The sequence below is a fragment of the Mus musculus genome, chromosome 15, assembly GCF_000001635.26.
Source record: "Mus musculus strain C57BL/6J chromosome 15, GRCm38.p6 C57BL/6J".
Taxonomy (NCBI): Eukaryota; Metazoa; Chordata; class Mammalia; order Rodentia; family Muridae; genus Mus; species Mus musculus.
The window spans coordinates 98,180,387-98,200,318 of record NC_000081.6 but is presented as its reverse complement, the minus strand read 5'-3'; the positions used below and the strand labels follow the sequence as shown (position 1 = coordinate 98,200,318).

Here is a 19,932-nt window from a genome sequence, read left to right as displayed (position 1 = left end):
GTGCCTAATCTGTAGAGACTTGGTGCACAAGAGTGGGAGGATACCAGGGGTGGGGGGAGAATTGCCCTCCCATGAGAGTGAAGAGGAGGGAATGGGGGGGGGGGAGAAACTCTGCTAGGGGGTCTGAAAGGGAGACAATATTGGGGATGTAAATAAACAAACCTAAACTAAAACAAGCAATTAGACTCATTCAAAGAAATGGACCTGATACCTAAATAGGGAGTTCTCCAAGGAAAAAAATTTTTTAAATGGCTAAGAAATAGCTCAAAAAAAATCTCATCATCCTTAGCAATTAGGGAAATGCAAATCAAAACAGCTTTGAGATTTCATCTTACCCCAGTCAGAGTGGCAAAAATCAACAAAATAACTGACAACAGATGCTGGAGAGAAATTGGGGGTTGGGGGGAACCCTTCATTCATTGTTGATGGGATTGCAACATGGTGCTGCCACTCTGTAAATCACTAAGAATTCTCCAGAAGCTAAAAACAAATTCACCAAATTATCCAGCTCTACCACTCCTTGGCATGTGACCAAAGGACTTGACAGATACTCCTCAGATACCTCCCGGCCACATTCTTTACTGCTCTCTTCACAGTAGATAGATGTTGTGACATTATGGAGTTTTGGTTTCTTGAGGGAGAGAGAGAGAGAGAGAGAGAGAGAGAGAGAGAGAGAGAGAGAGAGAGAGAGAGAATGTTTTTGTTTTAATCCCATGTATGGGGATATGGGGGCTGCTTCAGACTGCCTGCAGCAGCTGACTATGATTTGCCCCACGCTCTAGCAGAGGTGTGATTTTGCCAGCTGCAGATGGTTTCTGTAATTGTGTGACTTTTGGAATGCTGGGAACTCTTTGGAAGGTATATAAATACAAGAGCCCTCAAAGGTGCAGTGGGTGGCTGTTGGTATTTCAGGAGGGTTAGATGTGGTTTGTTAGTAGTCACCATCAAAGAAGAAATAAGAAAGAAATTAGATTCAGAGATCTCTTTCTCCCCGTCCCCATCCTTATTTCTCTCCTTTCTGGTGTTAGGAACAAAACCAGGGGGATAAAGGGTGGGAAAAAGAACCCAGAAGGTAGCAAAGTCCAGCTACAAAGAAAGAAACAAGAAAGATTCAGAGATTCCCCAGTCTTTCACTCTCTGTATCTCTCTCTCTCTCTCTCTCTCTCTCTCTCTCTCTCTCTCTCATCTCTCCCTCTCCTCTATGTCCTTCTTTCTCTCTGGGGATGAAACCTGGGAGTAAGAGTGGAAAAAAGAATCCACAAAGTAGCAAAGGTCAGCTACAGATGGGAAATGGAAATGATATATAAACCCTACAACCACTGAGTAGCTAATGAAAATGTGGTGCTAATGTACACTGTGGAATACTATTCACCTGTAAAGAAAAATGAAATCATGAACTTTGCAGGTTCATGGATGGGACTAGAAAAGATCATACTGAGTGATGAAACCCAGGTCACTGAAGACAAATGTCACATGTTCTCTCTTGGTGGCTCCTAGCTCCAAATCTTCAGATTCGAGCACACAGCCTGCAGTAATTATAGAAAGCAGGAAAGTAACATGGAGCCATTGCCAGGATAGGGGAATTGGGAGCAACAGAGAGGGTTAGAAGGATACAACTGATCAGGGAAACAGGAAGGGGGACTCTTGAAGGGGGAAGGCAAATATAGAAAAAGGTGGGGAGAGCATACAGGGAATGGCGGGATACAACTGAGCTGATGGTAAAAAACAAAAAAGAAGAGGGCTGGAGAGATGCACTGACTGCTCTTCCGAAGGTCATTGAGTTCAACTCCCGGCAACCACATGGTGACTCACAACCATCTGAAATGAGGTCTGACACCCTCTTCTGGGGTGTCTGAAGATAGCTACAGTGTACTTACATATAATAAATAAATAAATAAATAAATAAATAAATAAATAAGTCTTTTAAACAAAAATAGGAAAGAAGAGGCGCCCTGGGGGGAGGGGGGTAAATAAAGAGGGAAAAAGGAAAAGGAGGAGGAGGAAGAGGAGGAGGAGGAGGAGGAGGAGGAGGAGGAGGAGGAGGAGGAGAGAAGGAGAAGGAGAGAAGGAGAAGGAGAGAAGGAGAAGGAGAGAAGGAGAAGGAGAGAAGGAGAAGGAGAGAAGGAGAAGGAGAGAAGGAGAAGGAGAGAAGGAGAAGGAGAGAAGGAGAAGGAGAGAAGGAGAAGGAGAGAAGGAGAAGGAGAGAAGGAGAAGGAGAGAAGGAGAAGGAGAGAAGGAGAAGGAGAGAAGGAGAAGGAGAGAAGGAGAAGGAGAGAAGGAGAAGGAGAGAAGGAGAAGGAGAGAAGGAGAAGGAGAGAAGGAGAAGGAGAGAAGGAGAAGGAGAGAAGGAGAAGGAGAGAAGGAGAAGGAGAGAAGGAGAAGGAGAGAAGGAGAGAAGGAGAAGGAGAGAAGGAGAGAAGGAGAAGGAGAGAAGGAGAGAAGGAGAAGGAGAGAAGGAGAGAAGGAGAAGGAGAGAAGGAGAGAAGGAGAAGGAGAGAAGGAGAGAAGGAGAAGGAGAGAAGGAGAGAAGGAGAAGGAGAGAAGGAGAGAAGGAGAAGGAGAGAAGGAGAGAAGGAGAAGGAGAGAAGGAGAGAAGGAGAAGGAGAGAAGGAGAGAAGGAGAAGGAGAGAAGGAGAAGGAGAAGGAGAGAAGGAGAAGGAGAAGGAGAGAAGGAGAAGGAGAGAAGGAGAAGGAGAGAAGGAGAAGGAGAGAAGGAGAGAAGGAGAAGGAGAAGGAGAAGGAGAAGGAGAAGGAGAAGGAGAAGGAGAAGGAGAAGGAGAAGGAGAAGGAGAAGGAGAAGGAGAAGAAATTTGAATTTGGAATTTGGATGACTGAAACACTCTCTCCAAGAGCCAAACACCATCTAACAAAAACCCTAATATCAGATGTGAGATATAAGTTGTCAGCCAAAAATGTCTAAGAGACTCCCAAGAACATACAGCCTATTGGTATTGCTCTTGGTTGTCCCCCAAGTTGGAAGGTTAGTCTCTATTGCCGAAGACACCACACACTTCAGGCAAAGGGCCCAGAGGCCCCTTATTTTAGTCAGGGTTTGTATTCCCACACAAGACATCATGACCAAGAAGCAAGTTGGGAAGGAAAGGGTTTATTCAGCTTACACTTCCACATTGCTGTGCATCACCAAAGGAAGCCAGGACAGGTACTCACACAGGGCAGGAACTGACGCAGAGGCCATGGAGGGGTGCTTCTTACTGGCTTGCTTCCCCTGGCTTGCTCAGCTTGCTTTCTTATAGAACCCAGGACTATCAGCTGGGGGATGGCACCACCCACAATGTGTCCTCCCTCCTTGATCGCTAGTTGAGAAAATGTCTTACAGCTGGATCTCATGGAGGCATTTCCTCAAGGGAGGCTCCTTTCTCTGTGATAACTCCAGCTTGTGTCAAGTGGACACACAGAACCAGCCAGTACACCCCAATAGTACTGGAACTGACCTGAATGTCTCCTCCTAGAGGACTAGGCTTCGTGGTACCAGAAGGTTCTATGCAAACTTCCAGAGGAAGGAAACAATCAGCAGCCCTAACAGCTATGGCATCTATGAACCACATCAACAACCAGCATGCCGCCATAACCCTGGGGGTGCTGTAGTGGCATGCATACCTTGGTGGCACCAACTGCTGTCTATTCATTCCACAAGAAAAAGATCAGGCCTGGTACTTGGAAACCTGGCCAACTACTCAGTGCTAGCAAAGCCATGGCTACTGCAGGAAAATCTACAACTACCAAGTTACCAAACCACCACAATTCCTAACAACAATCTATAGGTTTGTCCTTAGCCACAGTTAAAAGTAGCTTTCACCTCTCGTCAAGACACAAAGAGACCACGACTGAAAACCACAACCAATCAATATACCAGAGCCCAGACCCAATGGCTACATCTACAAAACACTCCCATGCTCAGGAAACCTTGCAAATGGATGCAGAAAGATTTTTAAGAGCCAGGGCTGGAGAGATGGCTCAGCGGTTAAGGGCACTGACTGCTCTTCCAAAGGTCCTAAGTTCTAATCCCAGTAACCACATGGTAGCTCAGAACCATCCATATTGAGATCTGACTCCCTCTTCTGGGGTGTCTGGAGACAGCTACAGTGTACTTACATATAATAAATAAATAACTCTTAAAAAAAATAAAAGATTGTAAGATTCAGAGGACCAGTGACTCTTCTGTAAGACTGTGTCTTCTAGCAACATCAGAAGCTACACCTATAAGGTCCCACCAGCAAGACTGTGAGCTGAACAAAGACGGCACCAATGGACATGCCAAGGTGGACGTGGCAAGGTGGATGTGGAAAACCCATGAGAACTCAAGCCTATACAAAAAAACCACAGGCAACGGAGGAAAGCTAGGAGCTGGAGAGGTGGCTCTCCCCAGGAGAGAGCACACCAATTGGTTGCCCAGTGACAAATGGTGAGCCCTGAAAACATACACACAAGTAACACTGTATGGATGCAACACACACACACACACAACTTCTTAACCTGAATCTGAAGGTACAACGATCATATTTGCTATATATACTAGAACACAAATTTCTCAAGAAAACCTGCAAGTGTGTTGGGTTCTCTAGGCCACTTGCCATGAGCATGGTCTCACAAGGGAGCCTTGAAATGGACCAAGTAAAACCACCACACACCCCCAGGGACACACTTGGAATGCTCAGGCCCCAAGAACAAATACTTGGCCTTAATACTGCTGGCTGCCATAGTAACCAACTGGAAGCTCCCATCTGCCTGAGGAAAGGAGAAGCATTCACGTGCTCAGGCAAGCACACCTGAGAGATAGGAGGAAGAGCAGGGAGGAGAGGAGCCCAAGCCCACAGCCCTATAAACGCACAGCTCATCTGCAGCAAACACCCTGCACCCTCACCCTGAACCTCTGGATCACTCTTCTGCATCCAAGACCAGCACAATGCCCTCATCAGCCTGTCCCAAACCCCATGGTCAAGGTCAGTGAATGAACTCCCTTCTGCTAGGAAGCTGACCTTGTCTCTGACCTTGTCACCAGAGCCAAGCATACTCCGGGTCTCTCAGAGACCTATCTGCATTCACACCACACAGGGATCTGTAGCAGCCATCGAGAGAGAGGAGTCACAGCTTTGACTCTGTTAGCCTTTCCCTTGCTCACTTTCTCCCTCTCTACAGTCTCCCAGAGTCTCTGCTGTCCAGATCTTTAACTGGCCACTTCTTCCTCTGTGTCTTCTTTCTGTAATTTCATCATGGCATCAGTCAACTCACCTGCCCTCCTGGTTGGGACAGACAACACTTAGACATGACAGGGAGAGCTCCCCTCTCTTGCTGAGTCTTATTTTGGAAGCTGGGAAGGGAGTAAGCCCAGCTCAATATTTCTTGCTAGAGCCTGGGCTCCCCAGAGCTGGTTCGATACGCAGTCAAGCATGCACAGCCTTGTGCCAGCCCTCCTGACCCTCCCTCCAAGTTGAGCTTGTCTTGCTAACTTCTCCTCCTCTGTGGAGGCTCCTGGAATCCCTCCTCTGATCCTTTTCTGTCCTACCCTGTTCATTCCATACTTCTCGAAGCTTATTATATTTTGGTCAATTGAATTCCTTGGTCTTCTGTGTCTTTCCTTCTACGGTTTGATGAGAACTGCTTCCCCTCTCTCTCTGATTACTTTCTTTTTCTTTAATTTGTGCTTTTCTGAAGCCCCTGTCTTATGTTTGAGCATCTTGGTATTTTCTACTTATCTGACCTTTTCTACTTCTTCTTCTCCTTCCCTGTGGAAAGGGAGGCTAGGAGGAAGCTTGTGGAGTCTTTCAGAGTCTGTGATAAAGAACGCACCTTCTACATTTTGCTGGAGATTTTCCAGGGGTAGGGTAGGGGCTTCTGTTTGCAACGCCTACAGGAGTCAGATAAGAGGAAAGGATATATACTTTACATGGCGGGTTTTTGGTTTGTTTTTTTTTTTTTTTTTTAAGTTAGGTGTTACAGAATACAGAAGCAGGAAGTGAGTGACAGGGTAGACAACCTTGAAGCCATCCTTGGAAACATGAAGTGAAGCCATAGGAAGACGAAAAAAGAAACTGAATAAAAACCATGATTTGGGTTAATCCTCACTGCCTGTCAACTTATGCTTAGAGTTGAACTCCAGGCATGCCTAACCCAAACCAAAGTGCCTCTGTCTGCCTCTACTGCAGACAGAGCTAAAAGTGGGACATGTTGGTTTTTAATACCCGAACATTAATGTGTTTTATTTTTAAATGTAAATATTGACTTCATAGATCAATTTTAGATGATTCTGTAGGGGGAAAGATTAAACTTTCAAGGGAAATAACTACCTTGTAAGGCACTAAGCTGGAGGCAGTAATGTGACTCAAAAATAACATTTTTCACTTACAAATAAATGTTGCATATATGTGTGGCGCGAAACATGCTATTTCTCGGCCAGGTGTGATGGAAGGCAGAGGCGGATGGAACTTTCCAAGTTCTAGAGCTGCCTGGGCTACCCAATGAACTGCAGGACAGGTGGAGCTACTGAACTGAGAGCTTCAGGCAGGCAGGTGGGGTTCCTTCACTCATTTGTTTTCTGAAGTTCTTGAGCTTAAAGAAGGATTGAAACCAGGGCTTTGCCCCTAGTAGGCAAGTTCCCTCCTACTGAGTTATATTCTCAGTGAATCATTGATGTTTTTATATATGCAAATAATGTAAAAATATTGTCAATATATTCAGTTGACATACTAATCACCTCATAAAATTATCTGTCTGTTTGAGACAAGAAGTGTTAAAAAAAAAGACTATTGACTCAACAATTTTCAAGTGTATAACGCATAATGATTAAACATAGTCACCATGGTGTACAACAGATTTCACAAGTTTCTTTCTCATGGCTAACTCAAGTTGTATGTCCTTAGATCGGTCTCTGCCTTTACCCTGCCTCTGACAGCCACCTCCCTGCTCTCCATGTCTTTCATGTGGGGTTTGAGATTCCATAGACTAGTGGTATCATATGGCATTCATGAAATAATTTCTGTATTGGTTTTACATATGATGATACTCTAAGTTTAATTCATGTTATCCAAAATGAAAGGATTTCCTAATTTTTTTAAGATCGGGTTATATTTTGTTATTAAATATCACATTTTTAAAATATGTGGCATTTGTGGATGGGCATGGTCATTAGATCTACATCTTAACAGTTGTAAGCAACACGACACTGAACGCTGCAGTAAAGACGTGTCTTCAACGTGCTAGTTTAATTTCCTTTGAGCACACTGCACCAAATGATAAGAACATCCTGAGTGTGTTTTGGAACCCCCATAATGTCTAATATAACAGCTGAACTCAGAGTCCCACCAGCAGTTTACAGAAAGGGTCCTTTTCTCTCTGCGTCCTTGCCAACACTTGTCTTCCATATCTATGCTTAAATTTTTATTTATTATTTATTTGTAAAAAGATTATTTTCATTTTTAATTGTGTTTGGATGTGTACACATGTGCTCATGCATGTGAACATAGAGCCTTGGAACCCAGCAGAGACCATCAGATCCCCTGGAGCTGGAGTTATAGGCAACTGTGAGCTGCCAGCCAGGGCTGCAGAGAACCAAATGTGTCTTCTTGAAGAGCAGTGCACGTTAACTAACTGCTTAGCCATCTTTCTAGTCCAGGTTGTATTTTTATACTTAGTTATGAGTATATTTAACTATGAGTGTACATGGAAGAGGTAGTGCCCGTGAGTGCCGTGCCCAGAGACCAGAGGAAGATGTCAGATCTCCTGGAGTTGGGTTATAGGTGCTTGTGTGCTGGGAACCAAACCAGTCCATTGCCAAAGCAGCTCATACTCCTGATGCTGCCATCACTCCCTCCCTCTGTTGCCTCCTTTTACAAAACCATGATAGCTGAAGGAAGTCATATATCACTGGAGTAGTGGTTCACTTCCCTGGTCATTAGCAGTGTTGAATTTCATTTCTTCGTTTGCCTGTTGACTATATACCTTTCTTATAGTGAACTTTTTTCTTTTCAAGTCCTTTACATATTTTTGATATGATATGATATGTGATATTTCTTTGTCTGTGTGTATGCGGTACTATGTATGTTCATGCATACATATGTGTGTGCATACATATGGAGACCAGAGATCTGTGTCTGGTGTGTTCTCCGCTTGCTCTCTGTCTTACCTTTTGAGACAGAGTCTCTCACTGACTGTGAGCTCATTGGTTCAGCCAGGGCTCCAGTAAGCTCAGAGATCTTCCTGTCTCTCCTCGGCTTCAGGTATGGCAAGAATCTAAGCTTCACTCAGGCACCAGACTTTTCCCTCAGGTGTTACACTGTGTTCTTTGTAGTCACAGGTGGAGACCTCCCCTTAGCTCGCCCACTGTGCGCTTTCATAGTTCAAACTATGGAAGACTTCAGAATGCTTTCCTCTTCAGTATCTACCACATATTATGATTAGCTTAGAGCTGCTTTTCATTACAGCCCCAACTCCATCGTACTTCATTGTTCATGGGACATCTTTGTGTGGGCTACCATTAGTGTTAAATAACTACTTGGAACTCTGGGGGGCTCCAGTGAATACTTACTGCTCTTTCATCTGGTGTTGAATAAACTGAAGAAAATGAGGAAAAGAGTCAACAAATAGAATGATCAATGCATTAGCCTATTAACACTAACAATGGCAAACCTACATGGACTTCTGTGTGCACTTAAGGTAGACTCATTCTCCAGCCACAGGCAGCACCAGACAGCAAAGCCCTCCCGGGAGAAAGGAAGTAATAGATTTCTCTTAAAAAAGAAAAGGCCACTCAGGTAGCCATTTGCTGTCCTCTGTGATGATGTAAAGGAAGTCAGATGATTCCCCTTCATGAGGATGGAAACGGCAGCCATGTAAGAGCGGTGTCTGTCTTCCCCCTCCGCTTTCCGCACTGAACAGCGTCTACCCTCTTATTCCGCAACCTTCATTTTATCCATCCACCTGGTATGTCTGTGGTTGACCAGCTTCGTCCCCCTCTCCCGCCATGGGTGACCCCACAGGACAAGTCACCGCTCTTCTGAGATGTTGGGCACTTTGGAAGTCCCTATATCACTTGCAGGTGGTTCTGAAATGATGGTAACAACGGGTTATATAAACAGCTGTGACAGCACTAGATGCACGGGAAATTCACACTGTTCTTTTCTCCCGCCAAGCCACGGGCAGCCTCGTTGTCCAATACAACTTACCAGCAAGTCATCAAGGGGATTAAATCGCCTCATGAAGGGACCGCAACAAACACAGCCTCCAACGGCATGATGCGTGTGAACTGCTTTGAAAACTGCTGCTCATTTCAGAGATCTCAGATCATCCAGCCTTTGAATCGGGAATCAGTATAACTCTCATGGTGCTCTCCTCTTTGTAGTCTGCAGAGGACAGTTACGATACTCTCCTGGTTTGACAAAGAAATTCCCACAAGTGTGTGTGTCAGTGCGTACAGAAAGGTCATTTAGATTAGCATATTCATATCACCATTCCCATTATCTAAGACTGTTCAAAATACATGGCACAGCTTAACGTTGGTTGCAGAGGGTGTAACAATTTCTACCATTTAGTTTTGATTTTTATTTATTTCATTTTAAATTTGTTTTATGTTATTTACTTAATATTTATTTTATTTTAGTTACCATTTTAAGTTTTAATTATTTTTAATCTTTACCACTTAGTTTTATTTATTTTAAGATTTATTTTATGCCCAGAGAGATGGCTCAGTGCTGAAGAGCACTGGCTGCTCTTCCAGCAGGTCCAGGTTCAATTCCCACCAACCATATGGTGGCTCACAACCTACTGTAATTCCAGTTCCAGGAGATCTGACCCCCTCTCTGGCCTTTGCAAAGACCATGCATAAAAGCAGTACATAGAAACACATGTATACACATTAAAATGAAATAAAATTATTTTTTAAATTTAAGAATAATTTTATTTTTTATTTTTAAAATGTATTTATTTTTAAATGATTTATTTATTTTTATTTTATGTGCATTGGTGTTGTGACTGCATGTCTGTCTATCTGAAGGTGTCAGCTCCCCTGGAGCTGGAGTTATAGACAGTACTGAGCTGCCATGTAAGTACTGGGCATTGAACCCCGGTCCTCTGGAAGAGTAGCCAGTGATCTTAACTACTGAGCTATCTCTCCAGCCCCTACTTTATTATTATGAGAGCAAGTGCCCACAGAGACCACAGGTGTCAGACCTATGGGACCTGAAGTTACAGATGATTGTGATACATGATGTGGGTGCTGGAAAAGAAACTCAGGTTCTCTGAAGAGCAGGAAGTGCTCCTAAACTCCAAGGCATCTCTCCAACCCCTCTGCGCTTCATTGTTAGGACATTCTTTGTCAGAAGTAACATTTTTTTGAGAGTGAGGGTATTTTTGTTTGTTTGGAGTTTGTAACAAAATTACAGTTTTCTTTTTATTGTATTTCCTAAAGTAACAGAAGAGCCAGGGATTTGTTTTGAGACAGGGTTTCTCTGTGTAGTCCTGGCTGTCCTGGAACTCACTCTGTAGACCAGGCTGGCCTCAAAATCACAGAAACCCACTTGCCTTTATCTCTCAAGTGCTGGGATCAAAGGCATGTGCCACCACCAGCACCCAGCTAGAGCATGGGATTATTTTTTTAAAGATTTATTTATTTATTACATCTAAGTACACTGTAGCTGACTTCAGACACATCAGAAGAGAGTATCAGATCTCATTAAGGAAGGCTGTGAGCCACCATGTGGTTGCTGGGATTTGAACTCAGGATTTTAAGAGCAGTCAGTGCTCTTACCTGCTGAGCCATCTCACCAGCCCCAGAGCATGGGATTTTTAAGTCAGACATGGACACACACACACAAAAAAAAAAAAAAAAAAAAAAAAACTTTAAAAGGGTAGGAAGTTCAAAATATACAACCGGAAAGGCAAGTGAGGAGATAAGAGTGTGTCTCAGCAAAGGGCATCATGAGGCTGACAGCTCTCACCTACACTAGAAGGTGCCGTGCACACGCAGTGTGGTAATGTCCCTAAGAAGACATGTGTCTGTAGTAGCATAGATGCCAAAGAGCTGCAGAGCTCACCAGGTACCACTGTCTTCCAGAGTGGCCCACCAGCTCAGACCATCCTCCCTGGAGCAGCTCTTCCTCAAACAACATGCCATCTCTGTTTCTCGGGACAGCGATTCAGTGAAACGGCCTGAGCAGCTAAGCCACGGGATGAGGTAGGTGTGGTTTGCAGAACCACGGGATGAGGTGGGCGTGGTTTGCCTCACAAAAATCCCACATATGGACACGGGTGTCTGACTGGCCAGCTGCTAAGGTACCTAACAAGGCACAAGATACTGGCTAGCCTTATTTCTGCTCAGTGAACTACAGGCAAGCATTGTCCTTTAGTGGGGTCTAGTGACTCCTAGAGTTAAACTCCAACTTCTTCTTGGCCAAGTCCAAGAACTGTGGATTGTGGCTCACTGATGATGTATGTTGCCCATTCATTATCTTAGCCTCGACATGTCAGCCGACTGAAGGACTGTGGGTCCATATTAAACAATGTCTTCTGCCTTCCCTCCCCTTTCCAGACCACCAGGGTAGTCCTAGATGCTAGAACTTTCCCACATGACGATGATGCCAGTGGGCCCGGCTGATGCCTTGATCAACCAAGAAATCTCATGGAGAAACAATCTAGTAGTTCATGGAGTGAGAAATCAGAGGAGATGGAACACACACACTCCACAGGGCATCTGATCAGTCCACAGTCAAGGCGATTACTTTCTCAGCTTCCAAAATTAGAATTTATGCACAGAGCCTGTGGTGACCCTGGCATTTGTCATTTCTATGCCATTACTACACAGATTTACCAGAGATTGATAAATTCCAAAACTTTCCCTATCACTGGGTGTATTAGTCAGGGTTCTCTAGAGTCACAGAACTTACAGAATATCTCTCTATATATTATGGGAATTTATTGTAATGAGTGTGCAACCCAACTAACCCAACAATGTGCAGCTGTGAATGGGAAGTCCAAGAATCTAGTAGGTCCCTAGTCCCTTGAGGCTAGGTGTTTGAGCTTGTCTTTTGTATAAGCTGGAATCCTGGAAAAAAAAATAGGTTCTAACATTTGTGCTGGCAAGTAAGTGCAAGCAGGCAAAGAAGAGTGAGTCTTCCTTCTTCCAACGTCCTTATGTAGGCCTCCAGTAGAACATATAATCTAGATTAAAGATGTATTTCAACATCCACTTGCCTCAGTCTCCTGGGATTAAAGGCATGTACTAACTTGCCTGGGCCTAAATTTTTCATGGCCACTATGCCTCAAGATCTGGATCAAAAGCATGTATCATCCCATGTCGAGATCCCAGTCAGAAGCCTGTGTCTTCCAGCCTCAAGATGTGGATCACAGGTGTGCCCTCCATTTCTGGATTGTAGTTCATTCCAGATGTAGTCAAGTTAACAACCAAGAATAGCCATCACACCAGGGAAAGCCTCTTGCTGGGTGTCTGGTCCAGGTGACCATCTTAGCTCCCATACAGCTGTATCCTTTGTGCTTTCCCTGTCCCCCATCCTCAAACAGGTCCCAGACAGCAGACCCGAAGAACAGCAGCAGCACTGTGACTGAGTTCATCCTCGTGGGCTTTGAGCAGAGCTCCCCTTCCACACGGGCATTGCTCTTCACCCTCTTCCTGGCTCTCTACAGCCTCGCCATGGCCATGAATGGCCTCATCATCTTCATCACATGGACTGACCCCAGGCTCAACAGCCCCATGTACTTCTTCCTTGGACACCTGTCTTTCCTGGACGTCTGCTTCATCACCACCACCATCCCGCAGATGTTGGTCCATCTGGTGACCAAGAACCACACTGTCTCCTTTGTCTCTTGCATGACCCAGATGTACTTGGTCTTTCTAGTGGGTGTGGCCGAGTGCATCCTCTTGGCTTTCATGGCCTATGATCGTTATGTTGCCATCTGCCACCCACTGAACTATGCCCAGATCATGAGCCAGAAGGTGTGTGTCAGGCTGGTGTGTTCTTCCTGGATCTTTGGGATGGTCAATGGTATCTTTCTTGAGTATATATCATTCAGGAATCCCTTCTGCAAAGACAACCACATAGAGAACTTCTTCTGTGAGGCTCCCATAGTGATCGCTCTCTCCTGCGGGGACCTCAAGTTCACCATGAAGTTGATCTTTGTGGATGCCATTGTGGTGTTGCTCAGTCCCATGGTGCTCATCATCACCTCCTATGCCCGCATCCTGGCCTCCATCCTCCACAGGGCCTCCTCCTCAAGCCATAGGAAGACCTTTTCTACTTGTGCCTCCCACCTGACTGTGGTCATCTTTTTGTACACTTCAGCCATGTTTTCTTACATGAATCCCCGCAGTACACATGGGCCTGACAAAGACAAGTCTTTCTCCCTCCTCTATACCATCATCATGCCCATGTGCAACCCGGTCATCTACAGCTTCCGCAACAAGGAAATGAAGGGGGCCATGGGGCGGGCTCTTGGGAGAGGCAGCCTGGCTTAGGCAGGATCTGCCCAGAAGGAGGGTGTCTGGAGAAGTTTCCTCAGTAGGGAGAAGGTTGCTTTTCTCAGCACCTCGCTTTTCAATTCTGGGGAAGCTCTAAAAAGGAGCCTTGCCACTAGACTCAGACCTAGAAGTTCTTCCTGATGTCTCAGGCTCATTTCTGACTTTATTTCCAGAATTGTTTTTCCCATGAATTTTCTTTAAGGAGACGTGAGGCTTTCCTGACTAGTTCCTCTGTGTTCCGCAAGAGTCAATGAGTATTTAACTCTATCTTGTCTGTATAGTTCTTTTACATGCCATCCCCTGGGGGAACTTTTTGCACATACATTTAGGAATAAGTGACTTTTCAATCTTTTAATATGCCATATTAGACTTGGTATTGGAAACAAAGCAGACATGTAGATTACTGGAATTGATTAGAGGGTAGAATTCTATGTAACTTTAGCCATCTGAGTTTTGACAGATGCCTTGGTAGTGCATGTCACCAACTACACAGGATCTACAGGTGCCTGGGAAGCAAGCCTCCATACTTCTGAGGGATTATTTAACCTCTGATCAGGCCCATGAAGAATTATGTTGATTAAGTGAACTGAGGTTGGGAAATCCACACTACAAGTAGGCAGGACCATTCCTGGTTCCGTATAAAACCCAGCAAGCTAGCAGAGTAAGGTCAGTCATCCACTGTTTCCCGTGTATAGATACAACGTGATCAGTCATCCACTGTTTCCTGTGTGTAGATACATGATCCTGCCACTTTATCTTCCCTGCCAGAATGGACAGTTTGCTCTTCAACTATAAACTGCAATAAACTCCTTTTCTTTTATCGAATTTGTTGGGATATTTTACACAGCAGTAGAATAAGAAATGAAGGTAAATGGTCAAACTACACATTGCAGGAAGGCAGCCTCTCCGCTGATGGTTTTGGGGAAACTGGGTGTCTACTTGTGGATATCCAAAAACAAACCCCAAATGCATCAAGAACCCCAACATGAGACATGAAACTCTAAAGCTGGCTGTTAGGGAAAAAGTGGGGGTATACATCAAGACACAGGCTTTTATGAGTAGAAGGTCAGACAACCAACAAATGGGACCTTGTGTGATTGAACTGAGTCTGTAGCCAGGCGGTGGTGGCTTGCCTTTAATCCCAGCACTTGGCAGGCAGAGGGAGGCAGATTCGAGGCCAGCCTGGTCTACAGAGTGAGATCCAGGACAGCCAGGGCTACATAGAGAAACCCTACCTTGAAAAGAAAAAGAAAAAAAAACTATCAGTCAAGTGAAGAGGTAATCTATAAATTGTAAGAAAATCTTTCTTAGTTTTACAATGAACAAAGGGTTAATGTCTAGAACATAGGAAGAACTTAAAAAAAAACCTAAACATCAAGAAAACAGCTCAATTAAAAAGTAGGCTGTAGAACTGGACAGAGGGTTCTCAAAGGAAAGTTCTAATAATTACATCCTTTCCTCCTTCCCTTTCTTCCCTCCAAAGCCTCCCGTGCACCCATCTTTTGAATCCAGGGCCTTCTTTTCATTAATTGCTGCTACATTTCATAAACATATTTTTTAAAATGTTCAATGTCATTTGCCAATTCGTTAGGCAAATGCAAACTAGAACTACTTTGAGATTCCACCTCACACCAGTCAGAATGGCTGTCATCAAGAAAACAAGTGACAGTGGAGTGTGGTGGCAGTGAGTTCTAAGCCAGCCTGGTTTACCTAGTGAGTTCCAGGACAGCCAGGGCTATATAGTGAGACCCTGTCTCCACAAGCAACAGGGAAAGGAAATGACCGGGCTGGGGAGATCAGACAGCTCATGGAGTAAATGAGCTTGAGATAAACTCTTTTTACTGGAAGTCAGACAGATAGGAGGAGACAACAAACTCTACAAGCTGTCTTCTGCCTTCCTTAGAGACCCTGGCCTCTGCCTTCCCTAGAGACCCTACCTCTGCCTTCCTTAGAGACACTGTGGTGTGTAGGTGCTTGTAAACACACACGTGCACAAGAAATAAATAAGAGTAAAAAGTGTTTAAAGAATCAAAACAAAGAATGAGTTCAGTCCCTATCTTCAAATGCTGGTGAGGCTGTAAAGAAAGTGGACCCCCCTGTTCACTGTGGGACCGTAGACTGGTGCTGCCTCTAAGGAAATTGCTGCAGAGGTTTTGAAGACACCGAAAATAGAGCTAACATATGATCCAGCTGTAACACTTCTGGCATCTACCCAAAGGGCTCTGTATCCTGAACCAGAGACTCTGTTCATAATAACCAGAAAATCCTGTCAGCCTAGCTGTCCCTCACCCGAAGAATGGATACTGAAAGTGTAGTACCTGCACACAGTGCAATTGTATTCATCTTTTAAAAAACAGTGAAATCTGTAGGGGGGAAGAAAACGAAATGACATGGGGAGCATTGTACTATGGTAACCGATAAACGATGAATGTTCTCAAGTCTTAGATTCAAAGTTGTAGATTTGTGTTGTTGACTTGGAAGGCCTGTAGGGACCAGAAAGCTAGAAAGGGGACAAAGACTGTGTAATGGGAGGGGCTGGAGGGAGAGGAGAGAAAGGGAGGGGAGGGAAAGGGAGCAGGGCACATTCGATGTGAAAGTAAAGGGGAGACAGGGAGATCCAAGAGTTGGCAAGTCTCAAGCAGGATGAATACAGGAAGAGAAAGAAAGGGTTAGGAGGATTAACAAAAAAGCAAGAAGGCAAGAAAGGGTTCCCTGAGATATATTTTGTAGATCTTACTACTTTTTAAGTTAAATAAAAATATTCTTAAAGGGGGTGGGGCATGCTCAATAGCCAGTGGTATATATTGAAACCCTGTCTCAAACAAAATAGAAAAGAGAGAGAGAGAGAGGAGGGTGGACTGGGTCAGGAGATGGCCCATCAAGTAAGGCCATTCCTGGATGCCATACAGATGGAAGAAGAGAACCAACCTCCTGGAAGGGAGGGCCGCTAGAAGTGACCTGTGCTGCTAATCGGTCTCACCTAAGGGAAAGTAAACTTGTCCCAGACTTTAAGACTATCATTTGGGCTGGCGAGATGGCTCAGCAGGTAAGAGCACTGACGGTTCTTCCAAAGGTCTTGAGTTCAAATCCCAGCAACCACATGGTGGCTCACAACCACCCATAATGAGATCTGACGCCCTCTTCTGGTGTGTCTGAAGTCAGCTACAGTGTACTTATATAATAAATAAATCTTAAAAAAAAAAAAAAAAAAAAAAAAAACTATTGGTTTACCCACCTGGAGTCAGGTTCTTAACCCACACACAGGCTGAGAGAGAGGACACCAATCTTCCTCAAGGACAGACCTTCAATAGCTCAGGTCCTGAGAAGACCTTTTCTGGGTCATGAAACTGGCAGTAAGTTTCTAAGACTTACATACATAGCAAAGGCCCAGAGAAAATTACCAGTGGCACGTGTTCTGAAGTAAGTTCTGTAAGAAAAAAAGAGGAGAGACTTACAACCCAGAAGAACCCTGTCTAAAGTTATCAAACTGAGGGGAAGGTCACCATGACCTTCCGGGTCACCATGGAGTCTGGAGTCCTAGCTTTCTTAAGTTTGAAATTCCAATATGCAAAAAAGTCTCGGAAAAGGAAAAGCAAGCCGGGAAAGGGCAGGCAGAGAAAAAAGACAGTGGGCTTTTGAGTCAGTTTTTGAAAATTACATCACAACCGTGCAACAGTGGTTCTCAGCCGTCCTGATGCTGAGACCCCCTTAACACCGTTCCTCATGTTGTGGTGACCCCCACACATGAAATAATAAGGTTATTTTCGCTGCCACTTCATAACTGTGAGTGTGCTGCCGTTATGAATTGTAACCTAAATATCTGTGTTTTCTGATGGTCTTAGGCGACCCTGACCCACAAGTTGAGAACCGCTCCCCGACAGTTCTGAGCACTTCTAGACGGTGAGATTATGAACAGGGCAAGAACTGTGTTATTAAAGGGTCCGTGTAAAACAACATTGAAGCCCAGATAACAACAGCTCAAGGCTATTAAGTACGTTGGTCCTAAGACCTTTACAGTTGAATCCCTTGATAGTAGGATCACTATTTGACATCAAAAACAGAAGTTCCTAGTGGGTTTTTTTTTCCCAGATTACACAGTATTTAAAGGGTGTGGCTACCATTCTCACTCCAGTGCCCTTGCCCCAGAACCTACCCCCCTTCTCTTCTGGCACGACACTGCTATTATCCTTTTGACCTCTCTCTCAGCAGCTGTGATCACCTACAGGTGACCTGCACACTCCATTGACTTCGTCAGTGAAAGGGAGAGGCTTATGAGGCCCCTCTTCTTCCTAAAGACACCTAAGTAGTTAATAGAGGAAGTGGGAGTGGGGCTATCCAAGGTCAAGGATTCCAAGGAGAGAAATGTTTCCTTTAGTAGCATACCTGCCCCTGGGTAGTCAGTGTCCCCGAGACTGACCGCAGGTAAACTCACCAGCTACACTGCAGTGGAACTTTGTTACTGTCCTTAGCTCACCTAAGGAGGTCCGGAAGAATGCCAAGGAGGTGATGTTAGCTAAACCATGAAGAATTCGGAGGAGCTGTTAGGTGCAAATCGGGAAGGGGTGCTGGCTGTTAGGACTGAAATTCCAACCCCCCCCCCCCAAAAAAAGTTGATTTCTTGCATATGTGCGTTCAACAAGCATGTCAGAAGGTGGGTTGGGGGCTAGGAGTTAGTGAGAAATCCGACCTGGGGTGACCTGAAACTGTCCTCTCAAGCCTCCCAGGTGGAACAGGTCATAAGAAGGGCTCACAAGCTATTGCCTGTGCCAGATCTCCCCTGCTGCAGCTGTGGGCTGTCGTCGCCCCCGCCCCCTGAAGGGAAGAGCTGCAGGGTCCACGCAAAACCAGATAACTACTTAAGAAGGGCTCCGGAAAGGCTGGATTCAAGAAGACAAGATGACTAGGTGGGCCTAGAGCAGCTGTTCTTAACCTGTGGGTCTCTACTCCTTTGGGATGCATATCAGATATCCTGCATATCAGATATTTAACATTACAATTTATAACTAGCAAAACTTGTTATGAAGTAGCAACGAAAAAATTTTTATGGTTGAGAGGGTCACCACAACATTAAGAACTGTATTAAAGGATCGCAGCACTAGGAAGGTTGAGAACCACTACATTAGAGTTAGCTCAGCCCCCTAAAAAAAAAAAAATCCAGAGAGAACCCAGAAGTTCTCTCTGATCCTCCTCTTCTTCCCCGAGGTCCTCACATCTCCCTGCCCAGCTCCACCTGGCGGCAGCACCCGAAGACGCTGCAGGCCTTGACCTGATTAGAACCAGGCAGAACCTGCGACCAATCAGCCTTCCTCCGCCTATCGGCGCGTCCTGTACAACCAATGAGCGCCGTCTCCTTGACCAACCCTCCCGCGCCGGATCCAGATTTGTCCACCTCTGAGAAACAAGGTCTATTTCGGGATGTGACTGCAGCGGCCGAGGTGGGCAGCTGCAGGATCCTGCCCAGGAGCTCAGGGCGTGGGATACCCATCCAACCGAGTACCCCTCCCCTTCGGCGGAGGCTGGGGGTGTGGGTGGAGCATAGCCGGAGAGCCCTCTACCAATCACATGAAGGCTCGGTAGCTGCCCGTCCAGTCCGAGGATGCGGAGCCTGAATCTCTCCAAGCGATAGCTCCATTTTTAGCGAATTGTGTAATGCTGGGCTGCACTTCCCGCCAGTAAACAACTGCAGTGTCCTCAGCCGCCTTATCGCCCCCTTTCAGTTAACCACCCGAGAAAACCTTCTCGCCACGTACCTCGAGTCCCTGGGATCTCTGAGTTCCCACAATGTGTGTCTTCCTTATCTCTGGACTCCCGCGTCGTTTTTGAGTAATTTATTTTTCTCTCTACCCAATTAAATGTTCAGCGCTTGGCGCAAGTGCTTTTGACTGTACCGGGTGTTGTGACGGTATTTATTCCTCATAAAATCTAGCAAAATCCTGGTACGTTAACCAAACAGAACAGAAGGAGAGCTTCTCCAACAGGACAGGGGAGAAAGTGTTGAGAACCCTCACCCCACAAGTCCCCGAGTCTTGTGAAACGGTTTAGCATATAGAAAAATACGGCTTATGTGGGTCATGAAAATTAAACGCTAACTGTAACGTTTGTAATACTAGCTCTAAAGACCTAGATGTCTTCTGTCTGGCTCTACGACTCTTCGACTCTTCGTCCTTGTCATACTGGCCTGTATAAACTGTTCACATTCGTCTCTGCTTTCCATCGGGTTCGATCCATGAATGGCAAAGGCGGAACCCGAGGTTGGGTATCTAGTCTACCCACCTCACGCCACCTAGACACCCCTCCCCTCCCGCTTTCTCTTTAGGGGGTTTACTGATCCACACACTCCACCTGGTTCTGTCTCCCAACATCTGCAACAGAGCTCTCACACTGCTTCTAGATTTTTGTTTTGTTTTGTTTTGTTTGTGTTTGTGATTTTGTACAGCCCCCACCTGGGC

The 19,932-nt window shown here is 45.2% G+C and overlaps 1 protein-coding gene and 1 long non-coding RNA gene across 3 annotated transcripts; one reads left to right on the top strand and one right to left on the bottom strand.

The window, feature by feature from the left end:
- The first annotated feature begins 4,776 nt into the window (after positions 1-4,776).
- Olfr288 (olfactory receptor 288) lies at positions 4,777-14,308 on the top strand. Of its 2 annotated transcripts, NM_001011733.2 has the most exons (3): positions 4,777-4,961; positions 11,066-11,185; positions 12,529-14,306. In NM_001011733.2, exons 2-3 carry the CDS (start codon positions 11,181-11,183, stop codon positions 13,478-13,480), a joined length of 957 nt encoding a protein of 318 aa, NP_001011733.2. In that variant the 5' UTR covers positions 4,777-4,961; positions 11,066-11,180; the 3' UTR covers positions 13,481-14,306. The 2 variants fall into 2 exon arrangements, with proteins under 2 accessions (NP_001011733.2, XP_017172193.2); XM_017316704.2 differs by lacking the exon at positions 4,777-4,961 and having other exon boundaries at positions 11,036-11,185; positions 12,529-14,308.
- Gm33909 lies at positions 5,764-19,786 on the bottom strand. The gene is made up of 4 exons (XR_384431.4): positions 19,234-19,786; positions 16,719-16,910; positions 9,180-9,382; positions 5,764-9,058 (listed from the first exon to the last, which is right to left on the bottom strand). It is a non-coding gene; the product is annotated as a predicted gene, 33909 (long non-coding RNA).
- Between the last annotated feature and the right edge of the window lie 146 nt (positions 19,787-19,932).